General features: G+C 42.6%; 4 protein-coding genes across 4 annotated transcripts; 3 read left to right on the forward strand and 1 right to left on the reverse strand.

The window, feature by feature from the left end:
• LOC8067343 (nucleolin 2) lies at positions 3,364–7,349 on the reverse strand. The gene is made up of 6 exons (XM_021446772.1): positions 6,836–7,349; positions 6,399–6,473; positions 6,199–6,270; positions 5,360–5,522; positions 4,938–4,984; positions 3,364–4,858 (listed from the first exon to the last, which is right to left on the reverse strand). The coding sequence occupies exons 1-6, from the start codon at positions 7,264–7,266 to the stop codon at positions 3,646–3,648; spliced, it is 2,001 nt and encodes a 666-aa protein (XP_021302447.1). The 5' UTR covers positions 7,267–7,349; the 3' UTR covers positions 3,364–3,645.
• On the forward strand, positions 7,499–10,917 carry LOC8067344. Its single transcript, XM_002439116.2, has 3 exons — positions 7,499–7,817; positions 7,905–7,962; positions 10,563–10,917. The coding sequence occupies exons 1-3, from the start codon at positions 7,543–7,545 to the stop codon at positions 10,611–10,613; spliced, it is 384 nt and encodes a 127-aa protein (XP_002439161.1). The 5' UTR covers positions 7,499–7,542; the 3' UTR covers positions 10,614–10,917.
• Positions 15,166–17,279, forward strand: LOC8068692 (transcription factor MYB21). The gene is made up of 2 exons (XM_002439117.2): positions 15,166–16,096; positions 16,287–17,279. The coding sequence occupies exons 1-2, from the start codon at positions 15,844–15,846 to the stop codon at positions 17,036–17,038; spliced, it is 1,005 nt and encodes a 334-aa protein (XP_002439162.1). The 5' UTR covers positions 15,166–15,843; the 3' UTR covers positions 17,039–17,279.
• On the forward strand, positions 22,334–24,225 carry LOC110430376 (transcription factor MYB59-like). The gene is made up of 2 exons (XM_021448031.1): positions 22,334–22,881; positions 23,151–24,225. The coding sequence occupies exons 1-2, from the start codon at positions 22,689–22,691 to the stop codon at positions 23,882–23,884; spliced, it is 927 nt and encodes a 308-aa protein (XP_021303706.1). The 5' UTR covers positions 22,334–22,688; the 3' UTR covers positions 23,885–24,225.

The raw sequence follows: 25,968 nt of genomic DNA on the forward strand, positions 1-25,968 counted from the left end.
GTTTGATGTAAGCAGAAAGGAACTTGGTCTAGTTTATATATATATTTCACTTCTGCGTGTTGCAACATGCAAACGTGAAAAACATAAAAAGGTATCATACGGTGGTGCTAAAGCAGAGGCATTTGTTGATGTTCAATGCATGGATTAGGATCTATACTAGGAGTTTATGGCGTCTCCAACTGCACCACACGGTGGCAGTGTTTGATGGGGATGAAATGGAATCTTGCTCCTATTCACATTTCAGAAAGAAGATAATAAATCAACTCAGCTTTAGGTCAACCAATGCCGAAAGTACTGAGCATCCTATCATCAGTACAGAAAGGAAAATAAAATTCATTGGATCAAGCTTATATCAGTCAAGTCAGTAAGTAGTAGATTAGATAGATGAGCATGTACAACCTTTTGCCGCATCTTGAAGTTCTCATCATGGTAGCAGCATATCAAATCCAAGTATGAAAAGATTTGCAAAGGACAGTTGGCACTTGGCAAGATGGTCCCTTCTGCTGCCTGAAGCAACACGACCCCTCACCAGTTCACAATGATTCTTCTCCTAAGCCCCGATTCAATATAAAAATGGAAACTGATGTCTTTATTTCCACAAGTTGCTGTAATAGATTCAGAAAACCTCGATGCGCGCACATTGAGCACAGCATGATGTTCATCTGAGCAGTGACACAGATGCTCAATTTGCAGTTTGCTGCAAACATTATTCTTTAGCGGCCGCTGATGATTGGTGCTCAGAGTTCTACTTGCCCCAGCAACTTCACCTCATTAGCCTAGACCTACTCAACATGAACTTGCAACAGGAGACAGGCTATGGACACTGCATAAAAAGTACTTTTTTTTGTCTGTCCCTCTCAATCTGAGCTTGCATCTTGAAATGCGCCTGCCGTTCTCCGCATATAAGAGATACTATATAAGAGACCAAAAGAAGAATTTCGCTTCGTGATTAGCTTCATGATTCCGCAAGCGCCGCATCAGAAACCCAGGATCCATCTGTTTGTCAAACCTAAACCTATGAGGGAATTATTTACACTGGCTCGGCTCGGCCTTCGGTGCCCAATGATTAAATTTTGCTTGTGTTGACTTGCTTGCTAGTTACTTGTATAGTTATTAAAACCAGAGTTCTTGGTTCTGCAGTATCAAAGAACAAATCTAGTTCCTTACTTCCTAGTGCAAAATAATTCTTTTAGCCACTTCGTGAAACTTGCTGACCATAACTCCAATAAATTAATTAACCAGATTAGAAAAAACAATGCATACTGCGTCCATTATGTCAACGAGTATAATTTCTGACAGAAAAGATAGAAATGACATGCTCTCTTAAAAAATCATGACAGAAAATGCATACTGCATCCATTATGTCAACGAGTATAATTTCTGACAAAAAAGAATATGAAAAGATAGAAATGACATGTTCTCTTAAAAAACTGACGTAGTTGTCCTGCGTGTTCAAGAAAGAAAAAAAGTTGAAAGATAGTAATGGAAGCTTGAGCTGTTTCTGTTTTCTGCATCTTCCTTCTCTGAATATTTTTTGGTGGCAATGCAGTGTGCCGACCACTGTCTGCAGAAGAATCCTTCAACGAGCAGCACTACTTCAGCTAGCTACTGCTGATTCAAAAGGTTGATTGTATACATATAATCTAATATGATAGTACTATGTGTGTTTCGTCATGGTCTTCAAAGTTGCGATTTCAGACTGTGAAGGGCCAGAATATTCCTTGGGGATCAAGGGGCAGATTAGCATCCCCTGCTGCTTAAGAGCCAGCATGCTGATTTTTTCTGAAGAAACGAGGAAGAATCGGGATCTGCGGACACTCTCAAATTGAGTACTGACATGTTTTCTAAAGGTATAAGGTGTAAAAATGGTTCAGAAAACAATGACCATGAGAGTCCGGTTTTTTCTTTAGGCCCTGAAGATGCTAGGTTTGATTCAGATTGGTCTCCATGTTCTGCCACTTCTCCATGTGGTGCGGGTGAACTTCAAAATAAGTTGTATAGTTTTGTACAGGTGGCCCCAAACAGAAAAAAAAAGTGTGGATTTCAAAATCAAGTGTGAGTTGTATAGTTTATGCTATGAGGTGATGCTGCTGTGATGGTGCTACACATCAACAGCAAATCTTTATCCATTGAGAAATATCTGTTCAATGCTACTCAATGTCTGATAGAACAAGGGGGGTTTTCTTTGTTTGTAACCTCCCTTAACGTTCTTGAAAAAAGATACTCCATGGGAGATGAAGTGCTGATCCAACAAAGGACTTTCAGCCAACCATTCAGCGGTGTTTTTCTGTCACAACAAATCAGCGAACGGTACTTTCAGACATGCCTTTCAGACAAGCGAACATTGTAATGAACATTGTGGTATATGATGAATTTGCCAATTTTATATTCTTTCATGAATTGACAATTGCTCTCCCACGCATGCCAAAGGGCAGGTGAGCTAAGAAAACCTAGCTGCCGCTTTTCAGAGGGAGTCGAGTCGCTGTCAGGTGACACAACACGAACGAGTTTCTGCGTTCAAGGTTGGAGATCCACTGTCCCTGCCTCTTCTAGCTTCTTCGTGCTGGGATCCAATGTTGTTTGCGTCCCTCTGCACGCACCCAGCTCGTCCCAACCAAATATTGTATGGTTTTGGTCGGCGTCTCCACGTAGGTGTCCACTGTGATGATGCAGACGGCTCTGTTTTTCTGAATGGATCTTTTGGCGGATCGAAATTGAAGTAGTATCCACTATGAATATGCAGCAGGCAGGGCAAGTGATCCCGTCTGGCCAAGTGCAGTGACATCATCACACAAACACAGTTGCTGACTGAATCAGACAGGGACAGCACAGACATTCGAAGAGAAGAGAAGGGGGTTAGCATCTGGTTGTAGTGCTTGCTACTATGGTTAGGGCACTAATCACAATACTTATGACATGGGTCACTGTATTTGTATATGTTTGGTGGAGGGACATATAGATCAAAATTCAGTGGATTAAGACCACCCAAAATATTACTTTGGTTTTGGGTGTCATTTGGACTTGTTTGCATCTCTCCTATTAAGCTTTCTCTATTTTATTTTTTCCTTTAGTCCTTAACCATGGCAGGTTGTCATGTTTTTGGGTATCATTTGGACCAACTTCGTGCTTCTGTGCACCTCCTCCAGTATAGGCAGGGGTTAAAAAAATCCCAGAAGTTCCCAAACAAAAATCCCCAATTCAAATCAAACAAGAAAGAAACTGATGCAGAGATAAGTTTGATGCAGAGATAAGTTACCTGCAGCAGAACTAGGGGAATTAGGGCACCGGCCCTTACTGCCGTCCAAGTCCAGTTCATGAAGCCCATGACATTATTTTTTCCAACAAAAGAGTTGATATAGATGATGATAATAATGACTCTTTTTCCAACAAATAGTTACCTTGTGATATCATGCAATCAAAATTTGACATGGAAAGATAATAATCTTTGTCTAGTATGCCTACATTTCCTGCTACAAAACTTCATTTTCCTTTCAGAGGTAACTTCACTGCTCAAATAAAGGAACAGACCATACAATACAATCAGACTAAATCTTGGAGAAAGAAAGAAAAAAAAAAGAGATGCTACAAAATCATCTGGTTTGCTCAGGCCCTCCATCACGAGATGACCGGTGACGCCAACTGCCATTAGACCTTAGTAGCTGCCTTGTTTGGGCACTCTGATGAGAGATGGCCAGCGATGCCGCACTCATAACATGTCCGCCTCTTCTTTTTCTTTGCAGGTGCAGATTTTGTGTCTTCATTGGCCTTCTTTTCATCAGCAACGACTGATAGTACAGTATTTGACTGATTGTCAGGCTTCTCTTCATTGTAGACAGGCTCAGCAGCCTTTTTGTTGGGGCAAGCTGAGGAGAGATGGCCAGAGATGCCACACTCATAGCATTTTCTCCTCTTCTTTGAAGCTGCTGAATTCGATTCGTCACCAACTTTTGTTTCCTCAGACATGATGGTAGTTGCAGGTTTTGCGTCATCAACAGGCTCTCTGTTGTTTGGAACAGAGTCTGACCTTTTGTTTGGGCAAGCCGATGAGAGATGGCCAGGAGTTCCACATTCATAGCATGTTCGCCTCTTCTTCGATGGCGCTGTGGCTGAGTCAACATTAGTCTTCTTTTCATCAGAAATAAATTCAGAATCCTTCTTATTTGGGCAAGAAGAAGAGAGGTGCCCAGGGATGCCACATTCATAACATGTTCGCCTCTTCTTTGAGGCTGCTATGGCTGAGTTAGCATTAGCATCCTTTTCATCAGAAATTACATCAGAATCCTTCTTATTTGGGCAAGCAGAAGACAGGTGCCCAGGAGTGCCACATTCATAGCACTTCCTTGCTTCAGAATCCTTCTTATTTGGGCAAGCAGAAGACAGGTGCCCAGGGGTGCCACATTCATAGCACTTCCTTACATCAGAATCCTTCTTATTTGGGCAAGAAGAAGAGAAGTGCCCAGGTGTTCCACATTCATAGCATGTCCGATTTTTACTTTTCAAATTATCCGAGTTCCCATTATCATTGACTTTTTGGTTATCCTTTTTCGCAACAGCACATCTGATTCTGACTGGGCGCCCCTTGATCACCTTCTGGTCGAGCTTCAAAGCAACAGCAAGAGACGTGCCATCGGAAAAATCAACATGCGCGTAGCCTTTGAACTCACCTGTCTCCTTGTCTGTTCCAAACCGGATGGACGAAATATTGCACTCGGAAAAGAACTTTTTTAGATCATCATCTGTTATATCCCATGGCAGATTTCCAACATATATCCTATTATATCCCTCTATCAACTTTGGTGCAAAATCTTCCTTCTCACGGTTATGTTTGTAAGGCTGGATTTTCAGATAAAATCCTCCCCTGAAATGGTTATCAAGAATGTACCCATGATTAAAACAATGAGGGATGAGGGATTACACACAGAAGGCTGTATGCTTACATATCTGCACCATCCATAGCTAATGCCCTCTGTGCAGCAGCATCAGTCTGAAAAAAGAACAGTTAGTCAGATACCTCAGATTACAGTTTCCAAAAATAAAAAGTGAAACACATTGTTATAGCAAGCCAAATGAAAAGAATTGCAGGGCCAGTCAATGCAGATATTCCAGTTGATTTCTATGATTCTGTAGGATTAACATGGAAGATCATACAGTTGCAACCTGAAGCATCTAACGTATCTGCTGAACATACAGTTTCTAATCCCAGGTCAGTTATCAAATCAAACTGACATCTGGATATAATTAAGGAATAAGAACTTTGAACATGTATACAGACCAAACTTTGTATATGGGATAAGGATTTGATGTACCAAACAAACAGGAATGGTAAACTAAAAGAAGCAAAACTGGCTTAGAAACTGACCTTAAAAGTGAGAATCGCAATACCCCTGAATTTCCCGCTCTCGGGAAAAGTCATGCAGTCAATCACTGTGATAGTGCCACATGCTTCAAAGAAACTTCTTATGTCATCCTCAGATGAATAGTATGGGATGCCACCAACATATACCTTCTTTATACTTTGCTCCCTGAAATATAAGCGCAACACATTACACAACATCGAAGAGAGGAAGCATCCTACTATGAGCGAACACAAGTTTACAATCAAATAAGTTGGTGACTTAACTCTTTATGTGTTATATTATTGCAGCCAAAAATGGGTACGCTCTTTTTATCATATTATCACACTACTTTAGTAATATAATAGCAAAACAGCACAGACCCATTTGTCCATGACCTACACTGTATGCAAATTCATTGTACTAGCATGCTCTACAACTACAAGAGTGTCTGATCTTATTGGTTCTCACAAAGACAGCGTCTTTACAAGGTTTCTCCTATTTCCATGCCCAGCCATGTTAATCAAATAAGAATGGGGCTAGGGACATATTCGGATACGAAGTTCTTTTGGAGTTATGGGAAAATGCTAGGTTTAACAAAAATAACTTGGTTTTGGTACTAAGAGGTGTTTGAATGTAACAAATGATGAAGACTGAAAACCACAGTATTGTCACAATAGTCTCTTGTAAGTTTTTGAAAGTTCACCTAGGATCTCTTTATAAACCCAGATATTATATGGCCATAGTTTCTAAAACTAGAGTTACTCGATACCATGTTTGTAGAAACTAAGACATCCAAACAGGTCCTGGACTCCTGGTTGTTTCCATGAGTACAAAAGCACCAATCTATCAGGCCCCAACTCACCTTTGCTCTGCGACAATAGGATTGTCAGACTTGACAACAGTTTTGGTCATTTCCACTTTGTGATTCTGCTGCCTGAAACAAAGATGTAAAACATTACACAACTAGTGCCTACAAAAATCACACCGTACACGCTGTGACGGCAGACATCACCTACACTATTTAGAAGTACAAGAGCATCAATATATTGTACCCTGGCTTACCTATTATCTGCAACAACGTGATTGTTGGACCCAACAGCAGGTTTGGTCACTTCCACCTTGTTTATATTTTGCTTGCTGAAACAAAAACATAAAAGGCCAACGAAACATTATACAACTACTAAAAGTAGCTTCAGCACACTCAATATTCAAAAGATATAACAATATCAAGCAACCTAATACAACTACAACCTGACAGAAAAGTAGTAAATTCCTTTCTTTTAACAACAGTAACAATAATAAGGTAATAGCATACAATTAGATCACAGTACAGTAAGATGGCTGACCCAAAGCCGAGTATTAACCTCTGTATTTGTTGATTTTATATCTTATACTATTTTTCTAAGCTCACACTATGCCAGCATGCTATTGCTATGAAGATTTCACGAATTCAATAATCCTTTTGGGCAAAAGAACCAACATTCCAATCCCTAACTCACCTATCCTCTGCCTCGAAAGGCTGGTCAGACTCAGACCCAGCAGCAGAATCGGCCTCTTCCGACGCATCTTCCTTGCCCTCCATTTCCACCCCCGTCTCCCCCTCCTCCTGCTCCGTCTCCGGCTCCGCGGCCGCCGCTGCGGCGGCCTCGGCCTCCATCAACCTCCTGATCCTCCTTTTCTCCTTCTTCTCCTTCCTCCTCTCCTCCCTCCTCCGCTCCACCTCCTCCCTAATCTCCTCCTCCGTCTGCCGCACCATCTCGGGGAGCGACTTCTTCTTGGGCTTCCGCTCCCTCTTGGGGCGCGGCCGCTTGGAGGATACGAGCCGCTCCTTCAAGACTTCCACCTCCTCTCCATGCGCCTCCGCCGCGGCTTCGCCGGCTGGGAGGAGCGCGTGGAGCTTCTGCTTCAGCTTCTTGCGAGCGAGCACCATGGCTGCTGCTTCGAGTTCGGCGGCGGCTGCGAGGTTTTCGTGGGAGAAGAAAACGAGAGGGAGGAGATGGCCGAAGCGAAAGGGTTTTAGTGGGCCCGTTGGGCTTTATAAAGGCCCAGATGGGCCGATCTCCCACTCCCTCACTTTTGTGCCACGAAAGCCCAGTACAAGAGCTACAATGTGGCCCATGATCCAAAGGCCCATTAGGTGGCCACTCGACTACCCAAAGCCGCAGCGTGAACCCTAACTGACCCAGAGCGATCGGAGCTGACGACGATGGCCGGGAAGGCGGCTGCCGCGACGGCGGCGAGGTGGGCGGAAGGGTACCCGTGGAAGGAGAAGCTGGCCAAGTACAAGGGGGAGCTCGGGAAGGGGGTGTGGGGGTACTGGGAACTCGGCGCGTGGAAGCCGCTCGGCATCAGCGGCCGCAAGCGTGCCCGCCTCCGCAAGGAGGTGCTCCTCGCCGGCGAGGACTGGACCTACGACCCGCCCCGCGGGGAGATGCGCACCAAGCGCAAGGGCCACAAGTGCGACCGCATCTCCGCCGAGAAGTAAGCGCGTCCCTCCCCTCCATTTGTGTGTTCGGTTTGCTCACTGGGTCAGTTGATTGACGTTTCGTTTCTGTCTCCGTTTCTCAGGCGAGCAAATACTGTTGAGCTGATGAAGAAGATGCCCCAGATGCTGCTCGACTACAAGGTTTGCGTCCGCCTCATCTTAATTTATCTTCTGCTACCTTTGTGTAAAATCATGCCAATTGGAAGCCGGTATGGTTTGGATGTATTGTTTTAGCTCGTAGTTTTACTGTTTTAGATTGCTCAGGATCTAGCAAACTTCCTGACACTAACATGGGTTATTTGTTGATCACTACTTAGCCTAACGTAGTAGCCTCCCCCATTAATTTTTGTTGTGCTGAACACTACTTAACCTATAGCGTAATAGCGTCTCAGTGACATTTGTTCAAACTTCAATCTTCATATTACCATAATCCAAATTCTTTTGGGCTCCTTTTATCATGGTGGATAACAGAGAAGGAGTAAAGATAGTAAGATACATAGTCATTCTGTTCTGTTCTAATATATGCTATTCTAATTGAGAATCTGTTAGGTCCTTTTTGGCTTAGATTGGGGTGGTGGGGGTCTATTGGGCCTAATTTCGAATTCTTAGCAACATCAGAATCTACGAAAGCAGATTATTGTTTTGTAAACTAATATATGTTGAGATTATGCTGAGCCTAGTTGGCTGATCTTTTGTACAGTTTCGAAACCAATGTTGCGCTTGATCAAATGTTAAACATAGTCATATTTAGAATCTTGGCCACTGATCTAGGCAAGCCACAAGACTTGGGCATCAGTTGTTTTAGCTTCATAGCAGCAAACCAGAAGGTTATCTTGGTATTTCCCTTGAAAATTTTCTTCAGCTGCTATATTTTGGCTGGAATGCTAGCTTATGCAGGTAGAGGTGTACATGGGCAACAGAAGCCTTAATGGCTATGGCTTATCGTCATGATGTTGGCATTAGCATAATTTGGTTATCCCGTATTGTAGACCAAGTATATTTGGGATCTAGATTGCAACCAAAAAAATTTTGGGATCTAGATTTAAGTCATCCAATTAACTGCGATTAGGCATCCTTGTCTGTATACTGGACTCGACTAGGAGTTATGATTTGATTAGGCCAATGAGTTTTCTGGTCATCCGATTAGTCGTCGACTAATCATGATCAGTCGGACGCGATGTTTTCAGGTTGTCTGGTCGAACCTGGTCACCATGGGACCGACCAGGCGACTAATCGCGATTAGTCGTCGACCAGGCTGATTAGTCGACCATGGTCGTCCATCTAGTATTCTAGCCGTCCATGTATACCAGGACATATACCTATATATGTACACCTCTATATATACTATGTAGTATACACAATAAGCACCAAGCAACCTAGCAGAGAGCCAGAGAGGCTGCAAAAGTGCAGGGTGAGGGGTGGGGAGGAGGGAAGAAGATGGAGAGGGGAAAGGCACATACCATTGTCGGAGCAGCTCATCATGAAGACCGGCGTCGACCACTTGACTTGAGACCTGACAAAAGGGCGCCGACAGCTCCCTGGTGCTCACCAGACTACTGGATAGGAGGGAAAAGTGCGCGGGAGGGAGGAATCCCACGTGGGAAGGGAAGAACCAAGCACGGGAAAGTGGAGTCGCACGCGTGGGTGGGAGGGGGGGTGCATGCCTCCCCTGCTATCTATTCTAACCCTAACAGGCCAAACTGCAAGCCCAGTAGCCCACATGTTTGCCAGTTAAACAGGCCCAAAAACAGAGTAACCAAACTGGTCATCCCAGCCGTCGACTAATCGGACAACCAGCTTTCTGGTCGAGCTAATCGAGTCAGTCCTCCTAATCGAACGCTAGGGACCGAATCAGATGACTTGAAAACATTGGTCGGACAACTAGGGGTTGGATGATCAGAAAAAAAAAAATGGAATTGCTGGATATCTTAGGACATGGGCTGCATCTAGGATGGTTAGGCCCTTTGGGCTCATGTTTTTAGCCCAATTTGCAGCCCTTCATGCAGCCACCACCTAGAGTTATATCTTCATGCTTGATTTGTAGTCTAGAACATATAGTATATTAGTGTATATTAGTCCTAATATATTTGGAGTATATAGGATGACTAGGATCGACTAGACGACTTGATAACATTGGTTCAAAGCACTCAACAAATATTCTTTGTCAGTCAAACAGAAGGCTGACATTTAAGATTGCAGTATTTTCTAAAAAAAATCAAGATCCCAATTGGAAAATACTATCTGACAATGTTAGCTAGGTATATTATATTAAAAAATGGTAGCTAGGTATCTGTTTAAATTTAATCCAAGATTTCCATAAAGTCAACAATCCAGCTTATAAAATAAACAGAAAAATACCTAAAGCAGTAAAGCAGACCCATAGATTGTGTTGGCGCACTGATATAAGGGTCTGCAATTCTACTGCACTGATGGAAAAATGTCCTGATGGTTGCTCGCCATTACTTATTTTGCTAGCCTAGTAATAATGATGACGTAATTTTGGGAAATATTTTCTAAAACTGTGGTGCTAGTTTCATCTAGCAGCCACTCAAATAGTCAAATATCTGTTGTCGGTGATCCAGCTTTTTTATCCTGCATTGACCTTGGTGCACAAAGATGCCATGTTTGTGTTTTTAGACCAAATGTAATGATAGCTATGATAGTGACCGAACGAAGGCATCCCTTGAAAAAGATCTGACTAGCTCATCTGTCTGATTGTGCTTGAAACTTTTTTCCACCAGAAACGTAGGTGGGAGAAAAAGATGAAAGAGGAGGAGAGCGGCAAGAGTTGATATCAAACAGCTAATCCGTGGTGCTGCTCTTCCTAAATAAGGTTCAAACTTTATTCAGGAGGTTTACAAGATGGCTAGATTCTGACGCATCATTTCTTTGGTGGATTCCTTCTCTCCTGTGATGCAACTTTGGATGCGCAATCCTGATTGTAATACTTTCCAACACTTGTGCCACTGGATCATGATTTTAGTGAGCCCCAACTTCTGCAGAACTAGTATTTTGTTGAGACAAATCAGCTGTATGCATACCTTTGTGTCCAATAAATTTGTTCATCATGTAAGATCATTGCTTAGTCTTGTTTGAGTTTGTGTTTGCATTTGCTTACCGTTACCGACAGAAGATAAGTCTGTCCTTGTGTAAGATTATTGCTTCAGCTACTTTCGGCTGCCGCCACTGCTTCAAAACTGCAGACTTCTGTAGCACAGCCAGCTGTGTTTTTTTTATTTACCGACGGAAGGATGGAATATCCTTTTCTGAAGATAAGAGGGAAAGTATATGGAGAATGGTTAGTACCGCCCCCAGTTGTTGCCTGAAATCTGAAAACTTTGCTGCACAAAATTTGCTCCACTCAGTTCACTATTTGTTTGCAACTTGCTCTATCTTTCCGCTGATATGCTATATGCTAATGCTTGTGCTGCTTGAAAGCACAACACGTTTTTGGCAGGATGTGGCAGAGGCCTCTCTGCTAGTAACCCGGGGCCGGCCTGGCTTTCCAGGGACCAGAAGGACGGCCGTCTCACTACTACCTCAGCTCGTCCACTCCCGAAAAGCTCACGCATGGAGCTCGTGACTTCTCTAGAATTTCCATCTTTGAAAAGTTGCTCTTTTTTTCCATGCCGAATTTGAGATGAAATCGTGCTGCTATTGCTTGAAATTCACGTGGAATTGCTTGGTCACTTGTTCTGTTTCAGGTGAAATTCGTACTGTCCTTTTTATGATAAGTGTGAGACAAGTTCTTTCTGGGACAAGGCCTGCTTGTCCACCATTTACCATCTTCTTTTCTGGGATACCGCGTGCTGCCTGTCCACCATTTACCAAGCCTTGCAAATCTTGCAAGAAAAGCGACAGAGGATTCGCACTCAGGGCGGAAACCAATCCAAGGCTCGGCGCTGGAATGACGAATAACGCGGATTGAATGACAATATATGTACGGGATAAGGAGGATGATGAGAAGAAGATATGGATTTTGATAAAAAGATGAGTATGGTGATGAGCAGGCAGGATAAAGGAGCTGGAGGTCGATGACTATACTCCAAGTGGGGCTATCCTCTAATCCAACATGGTGCTGTCCACGTCACCTTTCCATGCTTTCATGTCATCAGAAATTCTATCTCCAGATGCTTGCTGGTTTAGCTTCCTCTCTAAGTAAAACCTTCCTGCTCTCTCTCTCAAAAAAAAAAAAAGTGAAACCTTCCTCCCTGATCTCTTCACGGCGGTGGTCAGATTAACAAGATTGTTGTGCTAATCTCAGGTTCTCAGGTGGCTAAACATGAACTGGTCATGCTCTTGTTCAGATTTACTGGCTTCATCCCTTGATGAAGACTACTAATCTGATGCATGATGGTGAAGCAATGTCCAGTGACAGCAAGCTTACTAGTGGAATTGTAAAAATTGACGGTCACTAACTGCTGGTGCTGGGCAAGATGGACTGGACAAGTTGAATTGCTGTTAAACACTTTTTCTCTCTCTTTTTGGTAAATAAATAAATATATAAATATAGGAGTACATATCATGGTGACGTGCACTGTTGTGCAATCTGAGCCGTAGGTTGCACGACGTTTTGGTGCACTGCCACATCACCTATCTTATCGCTTATCAGCTTACCTTTTTTTTTCCTGGGAAGAATGATGAGAAAGGCACAACACTAACAGTGACCCCCAAGAGCTCAGGCTTTTTCTCTAACCATGAAGCAGTTGTTTAGCACATCAACCTGATCTTTAAAGAGAGTTAGTGCAGCCTCAGCAGTGCTACATACTATACAGTGCCAGAGATGGACATAGTTAATGAATCACCATATCAGTGATTTCTGATCTTTTTTTTTTCAGTCATCACGTAATACCCCCTTTATTTTGAGCACTCTCAGGACACAGAGAGAGATCCATAGAAATTCATGTGGAACACTGAAGATTTTCACTGTTTTTTTTTCAGGAATTCATACAGCAGTTGAACAAGTTCTATGTATATGAAACTTATACATTGGATTTCCGGCATGCGTTTGAGAAAGCCAGGTGTAGCGAATTTGTAAATATGATAGTGGATTCTGCCTTTTCGTTTGATATATAATTTGGTGGATACCACTAGTAGCAATGTTTACTGGTGGTGGACCACTTCCACAAATAGCAGGTATGACCTCATACTGCACATCTCTCATAAAAAAACTCACCCCTGACCGATCAATTCTACCTAAATTCCATTTTTAACGTATCAGCCTAAATTCTATTTTATTTGGTTTTTGCAAAGATTTTTCGGAAGAATCGTATAAGCGTCATCCTTAATACACTGATCATTAGTTCTATTGCGCACGAGCTAAATCAGTCTCTCTGGTGATTATGACCTGAGAAATTGCTTCTTTGACAGAAATTACTGCTTTCACATAGTCGTGTGCTAAAGATGATGACCGAGAAACAAGAGATCACAATGACTAGTGACTGGAATAATCTGTTTCTTCGGTTAATTATCTTGTCAATCCGGCCATCTTGGATATGACGCAAGCATTTATGCAAATGCAGCTTGCATTCACCACTTTTGCTTGTCATTTGAGAACATATTCCCTCATTATTTTTCTTTAGGAAGATAGCAAAGGATATGCTTAAGAACTGCAACATGGCGCTTAATATAAGCCTAGAAAGAACCGTATCGGCTAGAAGGCCTGAAGAGTATTAGATCAACAATTATGACACCATGTTGTCAAACAAGCTAGCAGCTATAGTAGAAGATATTTTGCACTTCAGCTAAAACCTATACTCATCAACAGTTAAGCAATTCAGATTATGTCATTAAACATCCTGTATGATGTGTAGAGACAATCTAACACCATGATATACATAGAGATTATTTTGATCCACTATTAAAACTTTTAATCACTAATCCATGAGGAACTGATTGTACGTTCTATTGAGGAAGTTCGTGGCCTCTAAACTCAGGGTTCAATCCAAAACTTGCTTGCAACTATCTGGTTATGCTTCTTGGAGTAGAACTTGACCACCTAAATTTAATAAGTCCTAGGTCTAGTGGTATTTTTCTAAATTTATTTAAGAAAAAAACAACGACGATATTATTCATTCAATAGTACGTGATAACTCAGCCTCTTGAAGGTTCAGGGAGAGAGTGACACGTGTGCAAGGTAAATGTACATGCATATAGGCATGCCTCTAGATTGTGTTTCGAAAAGATAAGACAAAGAAATCCATTCCAATTTTGGCCACTCAAAAACTAGATATCTTTTGACCGTAAAACTATGGAAGCTGAACAAATCCGGTCCTCTAGTTGGTTTTAAAGGTGAATTTGCTTATATATGTATTTTCTGAAAAATAATAAAACCTAGATTCACCTCTAAAATTTCACAGCTAATTCTTTGCAAATAAAAAAATGATAATCAATAATCTTATTTTCTCAAAATGTAATATTTTGTCTATCTTCTTTTTAGAGTCAATTTGGATCTTTATTTGTTCAGCTGCTAGTCTTTTAATTGCTCATAGCTGTGATTGTTATTTATTTAAATTACCGCGCGTCTTGCACTTTACTTTATCTTGATCACAAAATTAGTTGATTGCAGCATGATGCTTGAGCTCTTGGCTTTTATGAAACCTATTAGCTATCTACTCAAGCAATCAAAATAAATTAAAACACTAGTCATGCAATGTCTATTGTCTAAATAGAATTTGTATGTGGTGGATCATGGCGTTCATGAGGTTGGTATCATCTTTGAGATCTCCATGCATATGCATTCAAGTCTATTGGCCTTCTAGTCAAACACACTAGTGAATCGTGATCTAATATAGCAACCAAATAATATAATTTAAATAAATAACAAGCACAATATTGGGCAAGAAAACATGAGAAAATTAAAGGAACAAATAAGGTCCAAATAATAATAAGTAGAGCATCAACTGATAGAGTTTTTTTTTTTTGAAAAAGTGGGTACATGTTTCATATTTATCTGATTTAAATAAGGCTTTTAAAAGATAAGCCAATTTTTATTATTTGTAAAAGGCCTATATAGAAGCAAAAATCACCTTTTAAAATTATCTTAATGTCTTAATGTCCGATTTCAATAGCTCAATGGTCAAAGACTAGAGATAGTAGTTAAATGGGCAAAGATGGACTTTTCTTTGAAAGAAATACAGTATATGTTGAAACATTACCCGCAACAAAACCCGAATAAACGCTGGTCACAAACAAAATAAAAACCTCGCTCTTGGTTAAAAGTTTCCAAAACTTAATGATTTGTTTGTGCAAAGTATATATGTGTGCAACGACAAACAAAGAGGGTGAGGTGATGAGAGGTGAGGTGAGGTGACTCTAGAAAGTCCCCAATTCGCAAGTGCTAACACATGATAGGAGCATTTCTCAGTGCGGGGTGCCCATCACTGACCTCACCTCGCACTAGCTATCAGCTTCTCATCGTCGTCGTCGTCTTAGCAGCACTCATCCACCACGTACGATCCAGCAGCTGCTACCCTTGCATTTTGCATTGCCAGATCTACCCCACCATTTGTAGTACTATACACTCAGCTCCTCTTCCTTCTTATTAGCTACCAATTCAACCAGCTCTCTTTTGTATATATATGTGTACCTGTATATATATATATATATATAACCATGCAGTGTGGCTTGCAGTACAGAGAGGAGGATCTGGTATAAGTAAGCAAGTGTACTCATCAGCAAAGCATCCAGCATTCCAGCTAGCGAGCAGCTAGTACTAGAATCTATATATCGTACACAAGTAGTGGAGGCATCTATCTGCAGTCCCTTTCTTCTTCCTCTCGATTGATAGGTGCATCGTCGATCGAAGCTTATTTGTTTTCTTGGGTGGCCTTTGTCTCTGTCTGCCGGCCAGCCACCAAGCTATTAAGTCCATCCAGCGCCAAGCAGCTCACAGAGATCGGTCGACGACGGGGACAATTCGGAGCTAGCTAGGGAGGATCGGAGGAGAAGGACACCATCAACGACGCCTGGCCGGCCGCTGCCGTAGGGGAGGAAGATCGAGGAGGCCGATCGACGACACCGATGGACGATCATCTTCATCATCAGTTGATGGCGACACCGGCAGCAGCAGCAGCAAGCATGTGCGGCAGCAAGAGCAAGAAGCTGCAGGGCGGTGGTGGTGGTGAGCATCGTAGTAGTAGGGGCAGCGGCGGCGGCAACAGTCCGCCGGCGGCGATGAGGAAGGGCCCGTGGACGGAGGAGGAAGACGCTCAGCTGGTATGGTTCGTCCGCTTGTTTGGTGAACGCCGGTGGGATTTCTTAGCAAAGGTCTCAGGTTTGCGCGGTGGCGGGTGAATCCCTAAGCATCATGCATATATACATATATGTATATATATACATGCGTGCTTGGGGGAATGATGTAGGCTATGGCGATGGGTGTTAATTAACCAGTTTTTTTTTCCTTGTTTTTTCTCTCCTTCTCCTTCTCTGTGCATGCGCATGTGTCGGCGTACTTATATATGCAGGTCTGAGGCGCACCGGCAAGAGCTGCCGCCTACGGTGGGTCAACTACCTCCACCCGGGGCTCCGGCGCGGCCGCATCACCGCCGACGAGGAGCGCCTGATCCTGCAGCTCCACGAGCAGTGGGGCAGCCGGTGGTCGCGCATCGCTAGGAGCCTGCCCGGGCGCACCGACAACGAGATCAAGAACTTCTGGAGGACGCGCGCCAGGAAGCAGAAGGCGGCGGCGCAGCAGCAGCAGGGCAGCCGGAGCAGCAAGACGGCGTCGGCGTTCTCGGGGTCGTCGTCGTCGTCGTCCGTGACAGCCACCACGTCCAGGTCCAGCTGCTCTGGCTCTCCGAGTCCGAGTCCGAGTCCGAGCAGCGGCGGCTGTGGCGGCACGGCCACCACGTCATCTTCTGCCGTGACCGAGTCAGCGCTGCGGCAAAGCAGCGGCGGCGACAACGACGACGAGGACGCCGAGCTCGACGAGGCGTCCACCACCACCGCCGCAAGGCAACATCAGTATCATCACCAGCAGCAGCAGCAGGAGTGCTACGCCTCTGACCACTTCTTCTGGAACGACATCGCGGCGGCGGAGGCGGCGAGCTACATGTTCATCGACGGCTTGGCAGGAGCCGGTCCCGGTGGTCATCCCGCAACCGCAGAGGTGGGCGCGGAGCCGCCTTCGTCGCCGACGTGGGAGTACTGCTCGGATTACTCGCTCTGGAGGATCGACGACAACGAGTACTACAAGAAGATGCTCGACTCCTCCTGATTTCATCAGGAGCCATCTATATATGCATATCGATCATTAGCTTATTTGTTTTCTGCTGTTTAGTCTAGCAGCTATATGAATTCAAACGTTCGCCTTTAATATTTCGTTGCATCTGTTCGTATGTTATATGTAATAATATACTAAGTACATATATGTATTTGCATCTGCATACTGTAACTACATAGTATATATCTACACGTAGTGACGTACTTTGAAGCATATATATGTGTGTACGAAACTACGGTGCATGCATCTGCATACTGTATCATATTGTACGAAACATGTCATTATTATTGTCTTGTGATTTCTGAAAGAATCAGTTGAAACTCGACAACAATTGTAGGGTCATGCTGCTTCTATATATGTATATTCATGTAATAAGATTATAAGTGATTATGAGATTAATTTGTATATGAGATCTTCTGTAGTTTCTGAGCAACTATGTTTGTCCTGAATCTCTTATGCCTCAGCAACCTCTCTACTTTTTTTTTGAGGTAACCTCTCTACTTATTTTAGAGGATTATATATAATGGTGGAAGGAAAATACTGCACATGTACGCTTCAATACTGAGTTACTGACCCGACAACTTCATTCACCACCAAATAATTAAACTAAACATGAAGCAAAAGACATGTTTGGATCATCCTTGATATTATAATCAGACAAAAATAATTTCTAGGTGATCCAAACATCCTAGATTATGAGCTTGATTATAATAACCTAACTTAAATAGATTATTGTAATCCTATATAATCCATCTAAAACTTACTCCTAAGCCATAACAGGAGAGTACTATAGATGAGTGGGAAATAATAATCTAGTACCTATATATACAATCTAGGACAATTTAAAAAAAAAACCCAGATTATTACAACTAATCCTTATCACAACTCATCAGATTCTAATAACCCAAAAGTGATGCAAACATGCCATAAGGACTTGTTTATAATTAGTTACAATACTCAAGTAATCTTGCCTGGTGCTCTGTGCAACCTGAGGCAGGCCATGGCCATGAACCAAATAGGCTTTAAGTGCGCTGCGGGTCTCTAAGCTAGAATCTGCACATCTCGGAACTTTTACACTCCAAAGCTCTAAATTTTGAATTTTCGTCCAAGAAACTAAAAACAAAGATCCTTAATCCTATAACTGCAAACAGGGTTACAGGGAGGTGCAATGTGCATGCATGGGAATCTATAACTATATATCTAACTAAATTGATTGATGCCATGGAATGGAATGGAATTGGAATTGGAATGAATATGATGGAAGGAACAAGGCAAGGCCCGTGCATTGCAGCTAGCATCGTCAAAATAAACCATCCATTTCCATTCCAAAGCTACGGCCAATTGGCCATTGGCCCGGAGTGAGCGCTTACTTTTCAGACCGTGCCACGTACGCGCAGGTCCCAATCCCACCTTTTTCCGTGCATCGATCGCATCCACCATGCACCTTTCCATATCCCAAATAGTACTTGCTATTTGACAACACACCAAGAACGATTAGTTAGCAGACTATCTAGTAATAGAATATAGTGTATTACAACTTTTAAAATTTGTACTAAAATATATATTTGTACGTGGTGCCAATACACATATTTATCAAAGTTTGTCCAAACGGAAACTAATTTAAGAAGAAACTCCTTAATTGGGTTTAACCTATGGGTAAATGTGTAAATGTATCATTCGAGTATTCTCTCTAGCTGTCTTAAAATTTCTGAAATGCACCGATGATGGAGGGAGTAGTAAACTAAAGCTAATCGCACATTTATTATACCACATGAGTTTTTTGTGGCCCACATGTCAACCACAAAGTGTAGGTAGCCTTGCAAAGTTGCAAGTTGGAGCGCTATGTAGAGAAAGTAGAATGAAAATAGTGGCAGAAAGCTATAGTGATAATAGGAATGCTCGCATATAAGTACCTTACCTAGTTTGTTTGTTCCTTTTTAAAATTGCTACACTTAGCTTAGACCCAACCTAATTCAGAATGAGCATGATCTTGATGAATCACTAACATACTTGGCCGTATAGCTCCTATCGTCCAGCTTTGTCCTTTCGTGAAGACTTTTGTCGTCCTAGCTCCTAATCCTAACTTAGCATTATCGTTGTGCTTTCTTTTACATCCACTAGTTGTTCATCACAACCCTTTTTTCAGACACAAACAAGGCCATTTTTAAAATGTTGAGTCGCTCATGGTGAAGTACTAGACAATATTTTTGTAAAACAAACATGACCATAAGACTTTGGATGTTGTGAGCATTTTTAGTGCATAGATCTGAGACTGGTATCTACAAGCAAGTTTTATGCTTGTATTAGTAGATAGATTTGAGATTGTATCATGGACATCGAACTTACCACCCTTCCTAGAGAAATGCCCCCAATATCTCTAATAAGCCATGGAAAATCCTAGCTAATTCCTTTCTAAGCTATTGAGAAGCTCATGTTGAAAACAATTTGGTTGCCACGACAATAATGCTCAACTATGAGCCAAGGACTTTGATAGTGACACGAGTGGAAGAGAAATAATTTGGTCATGATTATGCATAAGCATTTTAAGCCTAGCCCACCAATGCCCAAAACTCACCCATGGTCCATGCTAAAAAAAAGTAGGCTTTCTCGAGCTATTGGAATGCTTAAGCTAGGCTAGTAGGCTTGAAACAAATTAGGCTGAGCCCAAGCCCAACCCAACGCACATTTCCTCATTTCCCTGTATTTTGCTCCACGAGCCGTCCTTGTCTTGCTCCTCTGTATTGCCCTTGCTACGTACTTCCAATTAACACACTATCCTAGTTTGTTTGTTTTTTCAAACCGAGGGTTGAACCCCATTTCCATTATGAAGATAACGAAAATTCAGTTTGTTGAGGGTAGCAACAGACATCAAGAAGCTAGAACTGCAGGACATTAAGGCCTTGTTTAGTTTCACACTTTCACCCAAAAAATTCAAAATCTTTTAAGATTCTCCGTCACATCGAATCTTGCGGCATATGCATGGAGCATTAAATATAGATAAAAAATACAGTAACTAATTGCATATTTTAGCTGTAATTTACGAGACGAATCTTTTAAACCTTGTTAGTTCATGTTTGGACAATAATTACCAAATATAAACGAAAGTGCTACATTACCAAAAAAAAATTCAGCAAGGAAACTAAACAAGGCCTAAAGACTAGAACCTGAGCTTACCAAACCTGACGTCAACAGACTACTAATGAAGTGAGAACCCCAAACGGGAGCCACAGAACAGACTCCAGAAACAACTTAACAAGTTTAAACGAGAATAAGTAAGCAAGACATAATGAGCCTATTACAAAAGTTAGCGGATCCACAGCCGCTCCAGTTTTTTGGATCAAAGAATTTTGTCAATCAGCTTGATGGCTATCAGTATCACCCGCACCTTGCAGCAGCTGAGGATCATCACTCCGGGGCTTCTTGTTCAGCAGCTTAGTTGTAATCCTTAGCATGGTATTGGCCCCTTCCTCCAGAGCCTCTCGGTCCATTCCTGCATATATGTACTGCCAATAACTCATAAGGGCACATGACATACAATCGAGATTGGATTTTGAATTAATTGCCTTCAAAACACAGCTTATTTCTAGCTTTCCATATTGCCCAGCATGGCAGCATATGGTGGCTCAGGGATGAAAACGGTACGGATATTTTCCGACCGTATTCGAGACCGAATTCGTTTAGAGGGGTTCAGATCTGTCCGTATCTGAGTCCGAATATTTAACATCTGATACCGTATCCGTATCCGAATACTTAAATCGTATATTTGTGATGTCGAGATCCAATCATATCTTATCCGACATGCTAATTAATAACCATAGCTTGTTTAGCTGTTGGCATCACTCATCAGTGGATATGCTTAGTGATAAGCTAGACATCATCATTCAGTAATCGTCTAGAAGGTCTGAAAGAATCACATCGTTGACGTTGTTTAACGATAAGCTGGCTAGCAAGGATGGATGAACGGAGTAGCAGATGTCTGATGAGATGATGAGGGGACTCCTCAGTAGTTAAGCGACTAAGATTGCCTACCGTCTGATCCTTTCGTTTCACTTTCTATCAGATATTGATATGCATGGAGTAAGCCTTGTTACTTTCATAATTATCAGTACTTATCAGTTATACTGTTCATGATAATTAATTAAGGATATGACTACCAAAGCAATGGTAACTAATTAGCGTTGTGGAGACACAAAGTCACGAATCTATCCTGAATCGACACTGAGTAGAGTGTCATATCTTGAATTATTCCTTATTGTTCCGTGTAGGAGTTTCTTGTCCTCTGAAAGAAACAGGTGTCCCCAATCTCACCAGCTGATGTTCATAGTTTTGATACTTATCAATATAGTAAAAACTATGTATACTTTAAACTTGGACCATTAATATCTCTTCAGCTTGTCTAGTACTAAACTTTGGAAATAAAAAGTGTATCACTAGATTTACTTGGAAAATAGTACTCCCTTTGCTTTTTTTTACAAGGAGAATTTTGTTTTATATTATGATAAGACTCCTTGGATCGACAATTAGTCTATCTAGGAATATTTCATCCATCGGATACAAAATTGTGATAATGAGTAGGCAACTTTTAAAGAAGAATGTAATGGCATAAATTCTTCATTGAAAAAATTATACATTGGCAGAACAAATCAGAACTTGTCCGAACCAAATGAAATAAGTCCTGTACAATTTCAACTGAGGGAGTATCACTTGACTAATAATAAGGGCATCAAAGTGATAAATAAAGGCCCCTAATTAAAGACCTTAAGTGTGTTTCTTAAACCCGCTCTCTACATCATCGTTTGGAGAGAACCATGTGAATAAAAAAATTGTTCTTTATATATATCTTTCCACCCTCCAACAGTTAAATAAACACAATCGTCATTTGGAGAATCATTTGAGGAAAAAAAACGTTCAATATATATATATATATATATATATATATATATATATATATATATATATATATATATATATATATATATATATATATATATATATATATATATATCTTTCCGGCCTCCAATAGTTAGATAAATACGATAATTATTACTCTATCCATTCCAAATTGTGAGGCGATGAAATCCCAACACTCTGAATGCCAGGTATGGACACTTATTGTCTCTTGTTCTGACTATATCGATATCGAGCGCCATCCAAAATGGACACTTATTTATGACTGGAATACTGGATGGAGGAGAACAATTACGTTAGAGTATGCTAGATAAATACGATAATCTTATTGCAATTTAGATAGATGTGATATATATGGCCTCTATCATGCGGGCGGCACTGACGATCGTCACCACGCACCATTACGCACTAGCTATCTCACCTGCTGCCTGCCTGCCTGCCTTCTCTCTGCTCAATCTCTTAGCCATCCATCCATCCATCATGCGCCATATCCTCCACCACCATGCATTATACTATGTGCTCTATGCTAGCCCAACTACCCAAGTGGACCTCATATAAAGGGGAGGCCAGCTGAGCCCAGGGAATCAAGCAAGCTGTTTCCCCCTGTTGTTTCTTCTTCTTCTTCCTCAGCTCCTTCTTCCTCTCGATCGATCGATCGAGCATCCAAGCTTGGTCTTTGTTTCTGTCGCTGGAGGAGGTGTAGATAGCTAGCTAGCAACCGACCGATCGATCGACCATGTCGTCGTCCTTGTTGTGTAGGCGCAGGAACCACAAGAAGGACGGCGATGGCGAGCATCAGATCATCATCAGCACCAGCACGCCGGCGGCGATGAGGAAGGGCCCGTGGACGGACGAGGAGGACGAGCAGCTGGTACGGTTCGTGCGCCTCTTCGGCGAACGCCGATGGGATTTCTTAGCAAAGGTGTCAGGTTTGCGCGGTGGCGGGTGCGTCGATCGATCTTCCTCCATCCATGCCTGCCCTGCCATCTGCAATTCTGCATGCATGCGTGCATGAGATTGAGGAGGATCGGTCGACACAGTGAGATCTCCATCGAGCAGTGTCGTTAACCATTTGCTTCTTCTTCGTCTGTCTTCTTTGTTCTCCCTCTCTGCATCCATCATGCTGCATGCGGCTCGATCGATCGATCTTGTGGTGGATGGATGGACGTGCATGCGTGCGTGGTGGTGGTACGTGCAGGTCTGCGGCGCACCGGCAAGAGCTGCCGCCTCCGGTGGGTGAACTACCTCCACCCGGGCCTCCGGCGAGGCCGCATCACCGCCGACGAGGAGCGACGCATCGTGGAGCTCCACGCGCAGTGGGGAAGCAGGTGGTCGCGCATCGCCAGGAGCTTGCCCGGACGCACCGACAACGAGATCAAGAACTTCTGGAGGACAAGGACCAGGAAGAAGGCTCTCGAGGAGAGGAGGGCGGCAGGGGCGGCTGCGGCCGTGACAGCGACGGCGGAGCCTGCTGCGTCGTCGTCGTCCTCGGTGACGATGATATCCGAGTGCCGCCCCGGATCCCCCAACAGCGGCGCCGCCACCACGTCGTCCTCGTCGGGGGGTTCGTCGTCGTCGCTGCGGGAAGAGCGCCCCGGCGACGAGGACGCCGAGCTCGAGGAGGCGTCCACGGCCACCACCGCGGCAGGGACAACCAAGCAGCAGCAACAGCAACAGCAGCCGTTGCCGCAGGAGTACTACGACGGTTGCTCCACCATGGACCAGCTGTGGAACGAGATCGCGGCAGCCGACGCTGCGGCGATGAGCTACGTCGTCGACGCCTGCTGGAACGGAGCTGGTCATTATTACTATGGCGCTGCGGCCGCTGAGCCGCCGCCGGCGTCGCCGCCGTGGGAGTACTGCGGCCCAGACTTTTCGCTCTGGAGGATCGACGACCAAGAGTACTACAAGAAGATGCTCGACTCCTCCTGATATCCGATTCATGGCGTATCCATCAATCATCTACACGCGCTTGTGTGCTCTGTGAATTTCCAAGCGAGGAACGAATTACTTAACGGTAGGGATGGTAGATTATCATCTATCGTCTTAGACTAATTAATTAGTAAGAGCTTATGAATCTATGATGAGAGCGAAGTAGATCATGCATGGTGGTGAGATGAGAGCGCTTTGTATTAATGGTGGTTAAACTAGTGTGATCGACTGATGAATATAATATATATGTAGTTTGCATTTGTCTTAATCGATTGATCGATCTCTGATCGACGGTACTTGTATATTATGTAACCTAGCTTTACTTATTGGTTATATTACTACTTGTTGTGGCTTAAAAGATGGATGATATGAAATCTGTCGGTGAGTTTTACCATGTGCATTTGCAGTTATATGTTGCACTGATTATTAGTAGTAGTATTAGGTGCGGTGACAAAAGTATAAGCTGAGAGCAAGCAGAACAATGATCAATTGTGATTTCACCAAAGCGAGTACAGGGTATATATATATATATAGATTCTCACTCCATTTTTGCTCTATATATGTGCTACTTATCATAAGTTCATAACACTGAAGAAAACACAAAACGAAAATGAAAAATTTATGTCATGCAACAAGGAAAAGAAGATCCATCAGAAGTTCACTAAAGCTTGCCTTGACTGAAACGGCATATATTCATCATTAGGAGCTAATAACGAAAGTGTTTCTCATCATCATGGAATTTCAGTTTGACCGCTCCTGATGAACACGTGTCAATATATATGCAGACTCTTGCAAAGAAAATAAATAACAGAATCGTAGAGACTACAGAATCTGCACCAGAGAAATTGAAATTTATACCACAAAATTCCATATTCGAAGAGAGTGCACGCATGATAGATGCATCCATGCATGCATGGCGGCGGTGTGGTTGATTGCTTGCTGCATGGGAATCTAATAATGGGACCCTAGCTCCCAGCATCTTTGATATATCGAAGAGATGCTTGGTGAGAGATGCAAGAGCAGCAGGAGGAGGAAGAAGAGCAGCAGGGAGGCTAGCCTAGCGCCATTGTTGGTGCAGGTCCCTATCCAAGCTTTTTCCTTGCGTGTGCTGCCACCTTTCCATATCCCTCTAATCGTGTCAGATTCCAAACCCCATCGTCGCAAACTAATAACACTAGATTTGATACTATATAGCAAGTGTATGTGATGAGAGTGATCGATGGAGATTAGTGGGTGAACCACATCACCTGTACGTGGGGCCATATCCTGGACAATGAAAATGCTACACGCACACACACACAAAAAACAAAACAAAATAGTATCTAGGTAAATGCCCATTTAAGTTACTGCACATCAGCCTTTTTGTTCCTTTTGTTTCCTGTTTTTGGCTAGTGTTTTGTTTGCTCTTCCTTCTAATAATATAGCGTGACAAAATCTCTTGTAGTCCTTTTGGAACAAAACCATGTTTGCCTGACCTCCTAAACTTTGCTTTTCACTATCTAGCATAAAACCATCAGGAATTACTGAAATATATTTAGGAATGATGCAATTCCAGATAGCAAACCATGAGGAATATGCCGACATGAGCTGGTAATCAGGACTTTATTTACTCTAATCCTATGATTTCTTAAAATCATATCAATATTCAGCTTTGCTTGTCAGCCAATTTCCGTTTTCACCTGCTTGGATTAGTCTTCATGGATCACTGCAGGTCCAAACCTAGCATCGTTGCTAGCTAGAATTAGAGCCAACAGAGGGTAATCGGTAGTGATGAGCTTCAACATCTTCCTAGACTCAGCAATGGTAGGAAGATTGAACAAACAAATGTGCATCCAATGTCATCATATGGACTCGGAACATAAGATGTTTTGGTAGACTAACTTTGTGTGACTAATACCAAACATCATATATATATATATATATATATATATATATATATATATATATATATATATATATATATATATACACACACACACTAAATTGTAGTTGCCTACGCTTTGCCATAGTGACCTTAGATTGTAAGTGAAGGCTAAGCAACTCCATCGGTTCTTCTATCCTCTTTCCACTACGGGAAACTGCTG

The sequence above is a fragment of the Sorghum bicolor genome, chromosome 9 (assembly GCF_000003195.3).
Source record: "Sorghum bicolor cultivar BTx623 chromosome 9, Sorghum_bicolor_NCBIv3, whole genome shotgun sequence".
Lineage (NCBI taxonomy): Eukaryota > Viridiplantae > Streptophyta > Magnoliopsida > Poales > Poaceae > Sorghum > Sorghum bicolor.

What these genes read in the sequence shown, in the direction of transcription:
- LOC110430376 (XM_021448031.1), top strand. Translation starts at nt 22,689, where the DNA reads ATGTCGTCGTCCTTGTTGTGTAGGCGCAGGAACCACAAGAAGGACGGC. An exon ending in TTTCTTAGCAAAGGTGTCAG is followed by an intron (nt 22,882 to 23,150) that starts GTTTGCGCGGTG and finishes TGGTACGTGCAG; the next exon opens with GTCTGCGGCGCACCGGCAAG.
- LOC8067343 (XM_021446772.1), bottom strand. Translation starts at nt 7,266, where the DNA reads ATGGTGCTCGCTCGCAAGAAGCTGAAGCAGAAGCTCCACGCGCTCCTC. An exon ending in CCTTTCGAGGCAGAGGATAG is followed by an intron (nt 6,474 to 6,835) that starts GTGAGTTAGGGA and finishes TTTTTGTTTCAG; the next exon opens with CAAGCAAAATATAAACAAGG. An exon ending in GCTATGGATGGTGCAGATAT is followed by an intron (nt 4,859 to 4,937) that starts GTAAGCATACAG and finishes TAACCATTTCAG; the next exon opens with GGGAGGATTTTATCTGAAAA.
- LOC8068692 (XM_002439117.2), top strand. Translation starts at nt 15,844, where the DNA reads ATGGACGATCATCTTCATCATCAGTTGATGGCGACACCGGCAGCAGCA. An exon ending in TTTCTTAGCAAAGGTCTCAG is followed by an intron (nt 16,097 to 16,286) that starts GTTTGCGCGGTG and finishes TTATATATGCAG; the next exon opens with GTCTGAGGCGCACCGGCAAG.
- LOC8067344 (XM_002439116.2), top strand. Translation starts at nt 7,543, where the DNA reads ATGGCCGGGAAGGCGGCTGCCGCGACGGCGGCGAGGTGGGCGGAAGGG. An exon ending in GACCGCATCTCCGCCGAGAA is followed by an intron (nt 7,818 to 7,904) that starts GTAAGCGCGTCC and finishes TCCGTTTCTCAG; the next exon opens with GCGAGCAAATACTGTTGAGC. An exon ending in AGATGCTGCTCGACTACAAG is followed by an intron (nt 7,963 to 10,562) that starts GTTTGCGTCCGC and finishes TTTTTCCACCAG; the next exon opens with AAACGTAGGTGGGAGAAAAA.